The 12690-nt window shown below is 41.9% G+C and overlaps 1 protein-coding gene across 2 annotated transcripts in view; it reads right to left on the bottom strand.

Moving 5' to 3' along the window:
• Positions 1 to 12225, bottom strand: part of PDE8A (phosphodiesterase 8A) — a 206782-nt gene extending 194557 nt beyond the window's left edge. Inside the window, exon 1 of one of the 2 annotated variants that reach the window (XM_075897146.2) lies at positions 10606 to 12225. In XM_075897146.2, the coding sequence (XP_075753261.2) occupies positions 10606 to 10779 (174 nt within the window). In that variant the 5' untranslated portion in view covers positions 10780 to 12225. Of the gene's footprint in view, positions 1 to 10518 lie in introns of both variants that reach the window. The other variant, XM_006139238.5, reaches the window with a different exon arrangement.
• Between the last annotated feature and the right edge of the window lie 465 nt (positions 12226 to 12690).

Below are 12690 nucleotides of genomic sequence, written 5' to 3'. Positions count from 1 at the left end.
TTCTACTTCAAGCTACGAAAGCATCACAGGTGATGGTCTTCAGCCATGTGTGCACTTCCTTACAGAACTTTTTTTTGGGGGGGGATAGAAGAGTCTAAAATAAATACCAAAAGGAAACTGCATAGAAGCCTAGATGGCCAGCTGTCTAGAAAAAAAAATAAGAGACTCACACATGAGTACAAACACATAGTTCCTGAGGAGGATACATATGTATCAAGGATGTTATACTATGCATTTAGAAACTTGAAACTAAAGCTATACAGCTGCAAATACTGAGCTACTGCTAAGAAGTATCAGAAAGAGAGACCATCTGGTATTTGATACAAGTAAAAACTGTGTTCAGTGATGTTGCAACTACCCTATATGCGTCTTAATACAGGAAAAAAAGGATATGCAAGGTGAATTAGAGTTCATTTGTTTTGATTTTGAAAGACAAGCATAAGCATAGCTTTTCCCCAAAATAAAATCCTTATGAACTAGTTTTATGTTGTAACATCCTTTTTAAGTCTATTTCTCTGAAGGAATTATATTAAACATGATACAGCCCACAGTTAAAGATAGAAAGTTATGGCAAATATGTAACATTAAAAATACATGTCTTTTAGTGGCAAGTAAAATAGGGCCTCAAAGTTTCCACTGCATCCCAGCAGGGAGTTAAAGGTCACAGCTAACTCAAAATTCAAAACAATAGGAAGTAGAGGATGTCATTCTTTTATATTTGCCCAGTGATTCTGTGTTTTCTTTATATGAATTTACTTAGGAAACTGGGAAATCTAACAATGAAGTGTTTTATCCTCCCCACCATCAGAAATCAGTTAATGCCACTTTATAACATGTTTAATGTATAAAGAAAAGATCTGAACTTTCCAAGCACATAAAATGCACATGTTAAAAAAAAAAAAAACTTTATAATGAAGGTGATAATGGTTTTGTTTCTAGCAAAAGAGTGTTTTCCCCTCCTTATTAACCAGGAACAGACAATAAAACTCTAACAGAGCTGCTCAAATTGTCAATTTATACACAGGTCAAAATATCAGCAAACAAAAAATGTATTTGAAATATATAAATGATAAATTCATACAGGAATGAAATATACATCTTAACAATTGGATTACTGATGTTAAGCCTGCAAAAGTATGTCACACTAATTCTTAGAGCTCAGATTAGGCTTCCTCATGGTGCAAATGGATATATGGAAGAGGAGCACCCCTTGTCCAGCTAGGGAGGGCAGAACGTGGGACAAGGAAGCTTAAACTATTCTAACAGATTTTGTTTGCCCCGTGCACTTGAGTAGCGTGTGGACGCCATAACCAAGCTAATCATGTAACAGCTATTATTAACACTGCTTTTGTCCTCAGCTCCCACCATGTGAACAGGAGTTAAGAAAGCTCTGCAGCTAACAGGAAATGCTTAGCACTTCGGAAGTATCAAGTCCTGCAGCAATACAGGTGATCTACAAAAGCAAAAATAGGCCCTCAACAGCTGAAAGTGAAAGTTGTGTAACTGAATGGGGAGAAAGATTTTTTACTCAAAATATTTAACATCTCTTTTATTTTTGTTAAATCTTTTTAATTTTAATCACTGTCAATTTGAAGAAAACATTTGTTGGAGATTCAGCAACCCCTTCCTCCCACTAAAATATGAAAATGAAACAAGACATGCTCCAAGACACTTGGGGATCCTCCTATAAAACTACAGGAAAAGAAAGCAAATTCCATCTCCCTGAGATTTCTAAAGAAAAAGAAAAAGCAAATTCTCACACATGAAAAAGGGCCAAATCCAGTTTAGGGGAAAAGAACCTTTTGAAGCTAATCTTTAAGGTGTTTTCACATGTACACAGGACAAAGTCCAAATTCAGGGTCTAATGCCCAAATGATAGCCATTAAAATTAAAGAGCCCTATCCTGATCCTACCAACGTCAGTTGCAAAACTCTAATTGGCTTTGGTGGATGCAGAATCAGGCCCAATAGGGAGCTGAGTAGCTAAAACTCCTCAAGAGGTCTTTGAGAGGTAGCAGCTAATGAATAAAAACTGTAATTAACTAAATGTAATTAACTAAAATAAATTAGTATTTCTTCTGGGCCCAGCCCGCATCCCATAGGTCCATACATGAAAGATCAGAGGTTCTGTAGTTTTAAACTGACCATTTTATCCCAATTGCTGCCTTTAAATATTAATAATTCTACAACAATTTGTTCCAAAATACTTTGCTTCTTTATGAGCAGCTCATCACATTGACAATCTTTAGATATTGAAAAAGTGTCAATACACAGACATACAATGTTAAAAACATTATTCATATTAATTAGTAGACCATCTTGAAATGGGATAGTAATAAGTATGATGTAATTTCAATACATTAAAAAAAATCTGACACTTTTCCTTTCTTCAGAAACACATACATATATGTGGAAGCTGCAACTATAGATTTATAAAATATCAAACTTTTATGGAATATTGAGTAACATATTTACAGATTTTACAAGGAAGAGGAGAAAAAGGCCTGAGAGTTTGATTCAGGGTCAACAGAAGGGGATGACCTGGCAGAACACAGACATCAGAGACATCACTATTTAATTTTGTCCCATTCCATCATGACCCTATCAACATCTTTTACTGAGCTTTTGGGAGGGTATTTTCAAAGAATTCCAAAGGAAGTTTGGTACCCATATCTCACTGAAAATCAAGGGGATTTCATGTATAACTTCCTGGAATGCCTTGGGGGGTGGGGGGGCATCATTGCCTTGTCTGTTGAATGGTCAGACTATTTAGCAATAGATATTTAAAATATTTCAGTATGCATTTTGTCACCCTTCCCAGTTTCAGTTATGGTTAAACCATGATATCTAATTATATTACACCACAGATAGTTACATATAAGAAAGTCATAGAAGCAAATATATCCCTAGTCAAACTCCATTAAAGTTATGGACGAATTTGTCCTATAAAGCACTGGATGCAATTCATACAGAAAATTAAATGTTGGACAGACAAGAAATCACATTTAATGAACATTCTTCTAAACTTTACTAACAACATTTTAACTTCACCTATATTTAGCAAATCTGTTTACAATTGTACTCTATTAGGTATAAAATTATTATTTTTAAAAGAGGGGTTTTGAATGGGGGAAATTGACAAACTGATGCCTTATGAAAAATTCCTGTTTAAATATTTCAGTTTACAAATCAATTTACTCATCTGTCATATTTGCTTTAGGTTTCTTCCATTATTCTTTGGATGCAAATAAAGGCCTTATGTTTCTCCATCCATTACGTTTACTTCCTGTCCGAAGCCCAATTTTCAAGTCAATGGGATTTTTGAGCCCAAAAGAAGTGTAAGACACAAGCACTTAATTATTGTTATTAATGGGGACAATTATGAAACATACTCTGGTAAACAGTCCTTAGTGCTAAAGAAATGACTCCTTCTACTCTCTGTCCCTGACCACACAATATTTTAGAAGCAGAAAGTATTTATTACAGGTTGAACCTCTCTAGTCCGACACCTTTGGGTCCTGACCAATGCCAAACCAGAGAATTTGCCAAACCAAGGAAGGTCAATATTGTCTAGCAGCATTACCTACACTTCCACTGCTTACGCTGGGCTCTTAGAAGACATTTAGAGGTAAATTAGAACTAACAGCACTGAAAACTGAGTGCCAAGACTGATGACTGTAAACTAACTTTATGGGACTAGGGATGTAAAAGAGTAGTAGATCAGATGACTATCTGATAAGCATAGGCTTATCCAGTAGTTGAGTCGACTACTCGCATTCCCCAATCCTTGCTGCTTCTATAGCAGAGGCAGCGAGATGAGGAGAGAAGCAGGAGCAGGAGCAGGTGCTGGGGGAGCCATCTTAAAATCCGGTTCCCCTCAGCACCATCTCTGCAGTGTGGGAGGGAGGGCAGGAGAGGCAGAGGTCTTACTACATTTAAGAGGCAGAGGTGCAGCGTGGGACCTGGCGCAGTCTCATGCCAGGTCCTGGACCTACTCCCACTGCAGCTCTTCAGTTTAAATGTAGTAGGAGCCGGGCTGCCTGTATGCCCAGTTTCTACTATATTTGAACTGCAGAACAGCAGTGGTCCCTTACTGACTAACTGTGTACACAAAACAAATTGTATTGAGTACATGATTAGTCATTTACTCGCTATTTAACATCTGGGGGAAACTTGGTCACACTCGTAATAAGTGGACATCTGGCTAGCTAAAAATCATGCCAGACCACAGATGTTGCTGGACTAGCGAGTGCCAGACTAGAGAGGTTCAACCTGTATTACTATACTCTGCTACAGAATATCATAAAAACTACAGTCACTAATGCTGTAAGTTTCTGACTGTTTTTTTAATATGGATAAATTAACTGAACAAGAGGAATGGCTCATCACATTCAAAACATAAGCAACAACATATGGAAGCAAAAATATTTCTAAATAGAATAGATTCCAATGAGCTATGAGCAACATTTTAAAAATATTTTGTTACATAAAAAGCTGGAAACAATACACCCTTCATAAGTCATACTGTTTGTAAGCTTCTTCTTGTTTAGAGTGTGCAGTAATGTTGTCATTGAACATGATCCAGGAACAAGTATCTACATCTGATGGAACTGATTCACTGCAACCGTCATATTTACTACTTATGCTTATCACTTCAAATTTTAAAAACTAAATTGTGGACATTTTAAATACTCAGGAGACTGGGGCCTTGAACTATAATTTCATACCACATAATATTGGGGAAGGAGGGGGGGAGAGGTGAAGATACTACATAATTAGGGCCCTACCAAAGTCATGGCCATACAGAATGTGTGTCAGACTGTGAAATCTGGTGTCCTCCTATGAAATCTGGCCTAACATGTACAGATTTCATGGGGGATACCAGCATTTCTGAAATTGACAGTCCTAACACAAAAGGGAATTGCAGGGGGATAACAAGGTTATTTTAGGAGGGTCACATATTAATACCCTTAATTCCACTCTGGTTTCAGAGCTGGCCAGCTGGAGAGTGGTGGTTGTAATGCTGACCAGGTACCCAGCTTTGAAGGCTGCTCCGAGCCAGCAGCAATGCAGACGTAAAAGTGATAAAATCATGCCCATGTTGCCCTTACTTCTGTACTGCTGCTTTTAGAGCTGAGTGGCTGGAGAGTGGTGGCTGTTAACTAAGGGCCCAGCTCTGCAGGCAGCAGCATAGAAGTAAGGATAGCACTACCACACCATGCTGCTGCTGCTGGTAGCTCTGCCTTCAGAGCTTGATTCCTGGCTAGCAGCTGTTGCGCTCCAGCGGCACAGCTCTGAAAGCAATGCTGCTGCCAGCAGCTGTGCAGAAATAAGAGCAGCAGTACCGCAAACCCCACACAACTCCTTTTTGGGTCAGGACCCCACAATTGTAATACCATGAAATTAAAGATCCAGACTGAAATAGCTGAAATTATGAAATTTACTACATTTAAAATCCCATGACTGTGTAATTGACCAAAACGGACCATGAATTTGGTAGGGCCCTGTACATAATTAACTTGTTGATGAGCTGAGGGAGTTTGGGGAAGGTTAAAAAACAGCCTGAGCATGTGTTTGTATCACCAGGATGTCTCTTCCTGTAGATTTATCCAAATATGTTTATACATCCCTCTGTTAACTAAGACTTTAAGAAAGCACTCACAGAGTGTTAAGATAAATGACACACTGAAAAGAGAATGAAAATGAATGTTTATTTTCAACACTTTCTGCATCAACACATACAGGTGAGAGGAGAGAAAGAGCTAAGAAACTTTCCACCTGAAACTGGCAGGTGACTGACACACATGAAGCTCCAACCAAAGCAGATGAAGGACGTGGCTACAGGAGGCACAGAGAAAAGAATGTTTCACTTCTGTCAGTAAGGCATTAGCTGAAGAAGAATCATTACAGCATTATTAACATTATCCACTCCAGACATTCAAGGCCAAGTCCTGCCTGCCTCCTTCACACAAGAAGCTGCACAGAATTTCAGAGACAGAACAGGAATTTGCAGGTCAGGCTCCTATTGACTTCAGCGAGATCAGGACTGGGACCTATGCAAGGACTGGGAATAGTAGTGCCATTGACTAGTCTGAAAGATTTTTAAAAAGAAAGAGCTCATGTTATGTCCCCAGCAGAGCAATTCATACTTTGTGAGCGGCCTAAGGACGGGTTTTCAGATGGGTGCTCTTCCATCATCTGTTCAAACCAAAGTCAAATCAAATCGTATCAATCAAAAGTAATAGATTAATTTTACTTCAGTCTTGCATGCCGAAATCAAACACCTTTCATCACATCAAAGGTTTAGTCATTTAAGTTTGCTTCATAACAAATAAAAGAGAATCCACATTCCATGGGCAAAGAAAGGGTTCATGCTTTGCAACAACAGTATCAAAAGGCAGGCTGGGAGTCTGGCAGCAGCAGGGAATGGAAAAGGTTAGAGTATCAGTGTGGGAAGGATCATCTTAGTGGGAGCAAGGATCTCTATACCAGAGGGCTGATGTCAGTGGAAGTGGGAGGGAAATCAGGATGGGTAGGGTTGTCATGGGAATGATTGAGAACTGGCTTTGGAAGGAGCAGTTGGGTGACCTCAGTGAAAATTTCAAAGACAGGGCGAGCCCACCATGTGTTCCAGGCGGATGGAGTGGCAGCCCAAGCAGAGCAGGAACAGGAGAGGATGGTAGCCTCGATCATGTGTGATATAATGTATACATTATATCTAATGAAACCAGAAAGTCAGTTTATATTCTACCAGTACACAATATTGCAGAGCCATTCATTAGTGGACTATTATAGATGTTATTTCCTGTTTGTTAAACTACCCAGGTAAGGACAGTTCAACAGGTTTTGAACTAAGAATGCTTACTGTTTTTAATGTTCCCAACCAGCCACTAAATCAAACAGCACTTTTACAATGTGACCTGCTCCTTCCGTAACATGTCAGAACCTTTGTTTAATGCCTGCTCCCCAAGCACACCCTATGGTGTGTGTATATTTTTTAAAATACACCCTGTCAAGAGCTGTACAAGAAAAATAAAGAAAATATACTACATGCATAAATTAACGGTGGCATGAAATACAGAGTGAATGCACAAGAGCATAGTGAAGTACAAGGGTTCACTGGCATGATGTTGGGACTGCACATTGCCTACAAATGGCAATGCTGTGAGCAAGTCATTCTGCACAAGTGCTAATTAAATATTTACACCATACCGACATTTGCTCTGCTTATAAGAAAACATATCAGCAATGTTTCAGAGAGGTTTTTCTTTTAAAACATATGGATTTTTAAAATCCTCTCTTCTGTAAAGCTAGGTATTTTAGTAACATGAGTCCAATTATACAAACATCTGAGGAAAAAGAAAAAAATACAGTTGATATAATTAAAATGTACCTATAAGTATGACAGCCCTAAAAACCAATATCTGGGGACATTTTGGAGCTAACAGCAAATGCTGTCCCATTAGAACCCTGGGAATCTGTGCTTTCCAATAGTACTGTATAAAGCTCCATTTGCTAGTTTGAATGGGACATGTGATAATCAGATGTTAAATCTGTCATTGTTCCAGGGCTGTTGCAGACCCCACCCACAGACCAGTATAATTTTGGGATGAAAATTCTATATTTTCGAAGCAAGAAAGGAAACACTTTTGCAGCAGGTTCATTTTTTAGATGTGGCACTTATTTGAAAATGCTCAGAGATTGGCAGTGTTAAAACATCTCTTGGGAATATTGATTAATGGAGACAGGTGAGACCAAATATTTAAGTTTATTATATGGTTTATCATGTGGATATCACTAAAATTCTATATGCCAGATATAGATATTGCTATGTACATGTGTGCCTACACACACTACACAAACTATTTTGCAGAATTGTTTGGGACAAGGCTTGATATTTTTTCCCTATTAGGAAAGAAAAGTTCATCTTTCTAGCCATATTTCATGGATGGAGTCATGAAATATAGTGGGAAGACATTTTACATTTAGAAAGTGATTCCCTGCTATGTAACCATAATGGATATCTGACAACACTCCAGAACAGATACAGAATAAATCTCAGTGCTAGCTAACAGGAGAGACACAATCATATTTTACAAGCTCTGATTTGGTTGGGTTTTTTGTATGGCGCTTTTTGAACTTGAATATCTTATGTACTATACCTAACATACTGGTCCAAGTAAAGGGATTATATTACCATATACACACAAATCAGAGGAGTTCCAACTACAGTATCACATGATAATCATTGGCTCAAACTTATGAAGTGCTGCTGCCCATCTTCTGTACAGCACTAAGTGCCACTGAAAGGGTGCAAGCACTTCAGAGAAGGTCCTCTGCTCTTGGCAAATCTTTAATAGTTTGCTCCTTCCCACAGTTCCTCTTCAGGACAGAAACTACTAACGTCAAAGCTGTATGATTGTATGACCTTGCACCAAATTCTGCTCCCAAACTCCCTTTGGCTTCAGTGGAAGCAGGACTAAGCCCTTTGGTCTCAATTTTCCTGTGTTCCATTTCTTTGTAAAAGAACTTTACTGGATCACTAAGAATAAGTGACACAGCAATAGTACAATCCTGTTTCATACACAATACTACTTCAGCGACAACATAGCTGTAAACTAACATAGCAAGGGTAGTAAATGTGATAATATAGCAGCTAATAAACAGCAGAGAATAAAGTACTATGTTGTTTTACGTATCTAAAGGATATGATAGAATCTGAAACAAGAAAGCTATGGAGGAGAGACATGAAATCACATTTAGTATTGAATTGGTCTTGCAAAAAAACCCACTTCCTGTTAGCAAAAACAATAATTTTGCAGCAGTGTTGTCAGAGGGAACATACCATCACAGCTATGAAATATGACTTTTGTGAAAAAAACTAGACAACTGCCAACAAGATTAGAGTACGAATGTGAACTAAGGTCAACTGCATGGCTAGCTGATTTACCTCAGATGTCCCAGTCCCATTAATAAGCAATGTAATCACAAGCATCTTGAACACACAAAAAATAAATCAGTTTACTTCTTCCCTGCATGTCTCTGATAACAGGTATTATTTAAGAGAGTAAATACATAAAAGGCAAAGGTATCTTTCATGTGAATATTATATGATGTTCTCGTTTAAAATGCTGCAAACTCCTTCAAATATATATTTAAAAATCAGAAAAAAATAAATAAAAAAAGTTACCCCAACAAATCTCAGAGTTCTGATGATAACATAAATAACCTGCATTTTTTTATTGTGGTTACCATGATTTCATCAGCATGCCTTGGTGTCTGTGCAGCCTTTTAGCTCAGTTTTCTATGTCTTATTTATTACACGTATAAAAATATGAATTTGGCGTATAATTGCTATCATATACTGCTTTAGCTATTCATCCTATTACCTATGCAACTTCCTCTTGCATCCCACATTTTTTCAACTCTATGAAATGACATTGCTCTATTTGGGGAAAAGTAATTTAAAAGAATCACTCACACCACTGAAACAGTTTGCTGTAGTTCACAATCAATAACATAGAGACATTCTTAATATAGAAAGCAAAGGGTTTAGAAAACTGTACAAATGATTACAGGTATTGAAAGTTGCAAAATGTTTTGACCTTGTGCAATTTCTTCCTATATGTCATACCTATATCTTATATTTACCATATGTGTACCTCTTAACCAATATCACAGTAAGCCTAGGATCAGCCATGTTATATAATAGCTCCCGGGCATCCATAGCTTGTTTTTTCATTTGTAATTATTTATTTCTACAAAATGCAGAATGCCCCAAAAGACAGAGAAACCACTCAACCACAAAAGCTATAATAGGCCACTGACAGAAAGTAAATGGAAATGCAATTTTTCAGTTCTAACTCATTTTCCTTTTTTTAAAAATTATAAATTCTTTATTTTTTCAGTATGTACCGGCCTAGTATTATGCTAGATAAAACTATACACCCACGAATAGTCTACAAAATATCTTGACTAGAAAAGCAAGCAAAATCAACAGGTAAATCAGAACCCTATCCAAAAATTCCTGTCATTCTTGTTTCAGCTTTCTGATGGAAAGAAAGGGTTTAGTGACCATCCAATCTACTAGATAGTTTCATATGGCAAGAGTATTTTGAGTCCAAAAGGACAAGCACAAATAATAATATTTGATAAGTCAATAAAAACTCAGGGTAAATACATGTTAGTTGCAGTGCAGGCTCACATAAGCTGTGTGCCCCCCAGAGATAGGCCCTGCGCCTTCACCAGCAGAAATGTCTTCTCGGTTGCTCTAATGATTGACAAGGACATTTAAACGGCTCTCCTTTTCCACTACCCTGAAAACTTCCAATGGAATGAAGAAACAGCTTTGGGAACATGGACAAATCAGTTTCACGAGAGCGATTAGTGTATAAACTAACTGCTCAAGCCATTAAAAGCTGTCCCACAATCTATTGCTCAGATGGCTCCAGTGATTTGAGCCAAGGAGGCTAAGTCCTGCTAGGAGAGAAACTGCTTGTATGTTTAGTCCCCCTTTTACCTTCAGGCTGGATCTGCTGCTCTGGATCTCTGGCTCCATGCTCTGGCTGTTCTCCCTCTTGTCTTTCTTAGAGGAATTAGTCCTCACCTTATAAGTGGACGCGTTGGAGGATTTAATGAATAATCCTGGGACGGAGTTGCCGTGCTGTTGCTGAGACATGGTTGTATTGGTTTGGTGAGGGGAATTGGACTCTTCGGACTCTTTGCTACTGTGATAAACCACCCTGTTTTCAGAGATGTGGATGCTTGGAGCACAGCCCATGCTTTGTGGCCGCTTTGGAACTATTTCTTTTTTCCCCCTTCCAGTGGGACTTTCCCCTTGGATTTTTGTTGTGTGGGGTTTTTGTCTTTTTTTGTTTTTGCTAACAGGTTGACTCTCCTTCCTGCTTCTCCGCTCGACTCGGCAGCATTGTCATCGGTCCCGTCGACACCCCCAGAAACGTGTGTTCTCCTCCAGGAAACAAGGGATCCTTGGAGCCCAAGCTCGGCCGCGGGTTGGGGGGTGTCAGGGACTGGCCGAGTTCATGCTTTCACGGGCTCTCCCTTTTAAACGAAGCCATCTCCAAATCGCTGTAGGATTCTCGTTCCGCCCGGGGAAAGGGGGCGGGGGAGGGGAAGAGCCACACAAGCGGCTCCTTGGACTAAGAGCTCGGAGCCCTGAACCTTGGAACGTTCCCCTCTCCGCACCAGCCCGGAGAACCGGGGTTTGCAAAGGGTTACCAATTAACCTGGGGGGGGGGCGGGCGGGAGGAGCGCGCGGCGGGGGGAGTCGCCCCCCCCACACACCTTGTCTCCCACAGTCCCACCGGCCCAGGCGTAGCGATTTATCCCGCTCACCGAGATCCCGAACCGATCCGGCTGCTTGCCGCTGGCTTTGTGTGTGGCTTGAGAGGGGTTGGGGTTTTTTTTGGTGTGGAAGGGGGGGAATCAAACCCCCCCTCCCCTCCCGAGCTAGAGTGAGTTCCTCGATCACGCTCGCGTCCGATTCATGTTCCTCGCCGTCCTCCTCCTTCCCACCAGCCGCCGCCGCGCAGGCTGGCTCTTGACATTCACACGCTACGCTCCTCTTGGCTAGGGCTTCGGAAGGCAGGTCCCCCCCTTCGCAAGCAGGGGGGCTCTATCCAGCACCGCATTCCACGCCGGGGGCAGGGCCAGCGAGAGCCCCCGGCTGCCCTGCACCCGCCCCGCGGCAGCCGCCTGGCCACGGGCGGGGGGGTTCAGAGGCTGAATCGGGGAAAGGGGGACAAGAATAAGCGCAGCCCTAACAAAAATCCTGCATAACTCAAGGGGGGTGGGGGTGCTGAGATCCAGAGGAGGAGCCCCGGCGCGGGCGGAGGCATCAAAGGGCCTCCTCCTCCATGTTGTGAGGCCACCGGAGAGATGCAAAACGCTGCACACACACACCCCACCGGCAACCAAAATTATCCCGGAGTCCCAGCTGCGGGGCGGAACGCACTCAAATGGCGAGAGGTTTAATTCCCAGGCACCGGCTCTGCCCCTCCGCGGCGTCTCCGTTCCGTGCTCCGGAGTCTGATTGATGCTTCTCAGCCGCACCAGCCAACACCCCCACACGCGCACTCCGCTTTCCCCTGCACCCCCGCCCGGCCGCCCTGCGAGGCTTCCCCAGGCGACTCAGCTCTGCTGTTTGACAGCGGCGGCGGCGCGGAGGAGCCGATACCAGCACCCGCCAGCGGTGACCTCCAGCCTTTACTGGCGTCAATGCAAATGAGCCGGCGAGGGCCAATCTGCTGCGCCACCGCCGGAGCCAGGCGGCCCCGCGCGAAGGAGCGAATTTCAAACAGCTCCCGGGTTCGCCGCGGCTGGTCCCGCTAGCGCGCACAGAGCGCTCGTAGCTGTCCCCTCCCCGACAGGACAGTGCACCGAGCAGAGGTGGCTCCCGCGGGAAAGTTGGGGAGGGGAGATAGAGCAAGGGGACCCTGGCCCTGGCAGCTGCCCACCGGCCGCACCTGTGGCTGGGCGCTGGGACTGGCTCTCCACTCTCATTGCCAGCTCTGCTTCTGGCTACCTCGGAGCCCTGGGCTTCAGGGAGCTGGGCAGCCTTCTCCTCTGTAAACTGGCCATGAAGATACTTGGAGCCCTGCAAATCCGCGGGTATCCGCATGCGGATACAAATTTGGTATTCTCGAACTCCGCAAATTAGCGGATTTCCCCT

The sequence above is a fragment of the Pelodiscus sinensis genome, chromosome 14, assembly GCF_052426305.1.
Source record: "Pelodiscus sinensis isolate ZL-2025 chromosome 14, ASM5242630v1, whole genome shotgun sequence".
Lineage (NCBI taxonomy): Eukaryota > Metazoa > Chordata > Testudines > Trionychidae > Pelodiscus > Pelodiscus sinensis.
The sequence above is the reverse complement of the archived record's forward strand: the minus strand, read 5'-3'. Positions and strand labels throughout refer to the sequence as shown.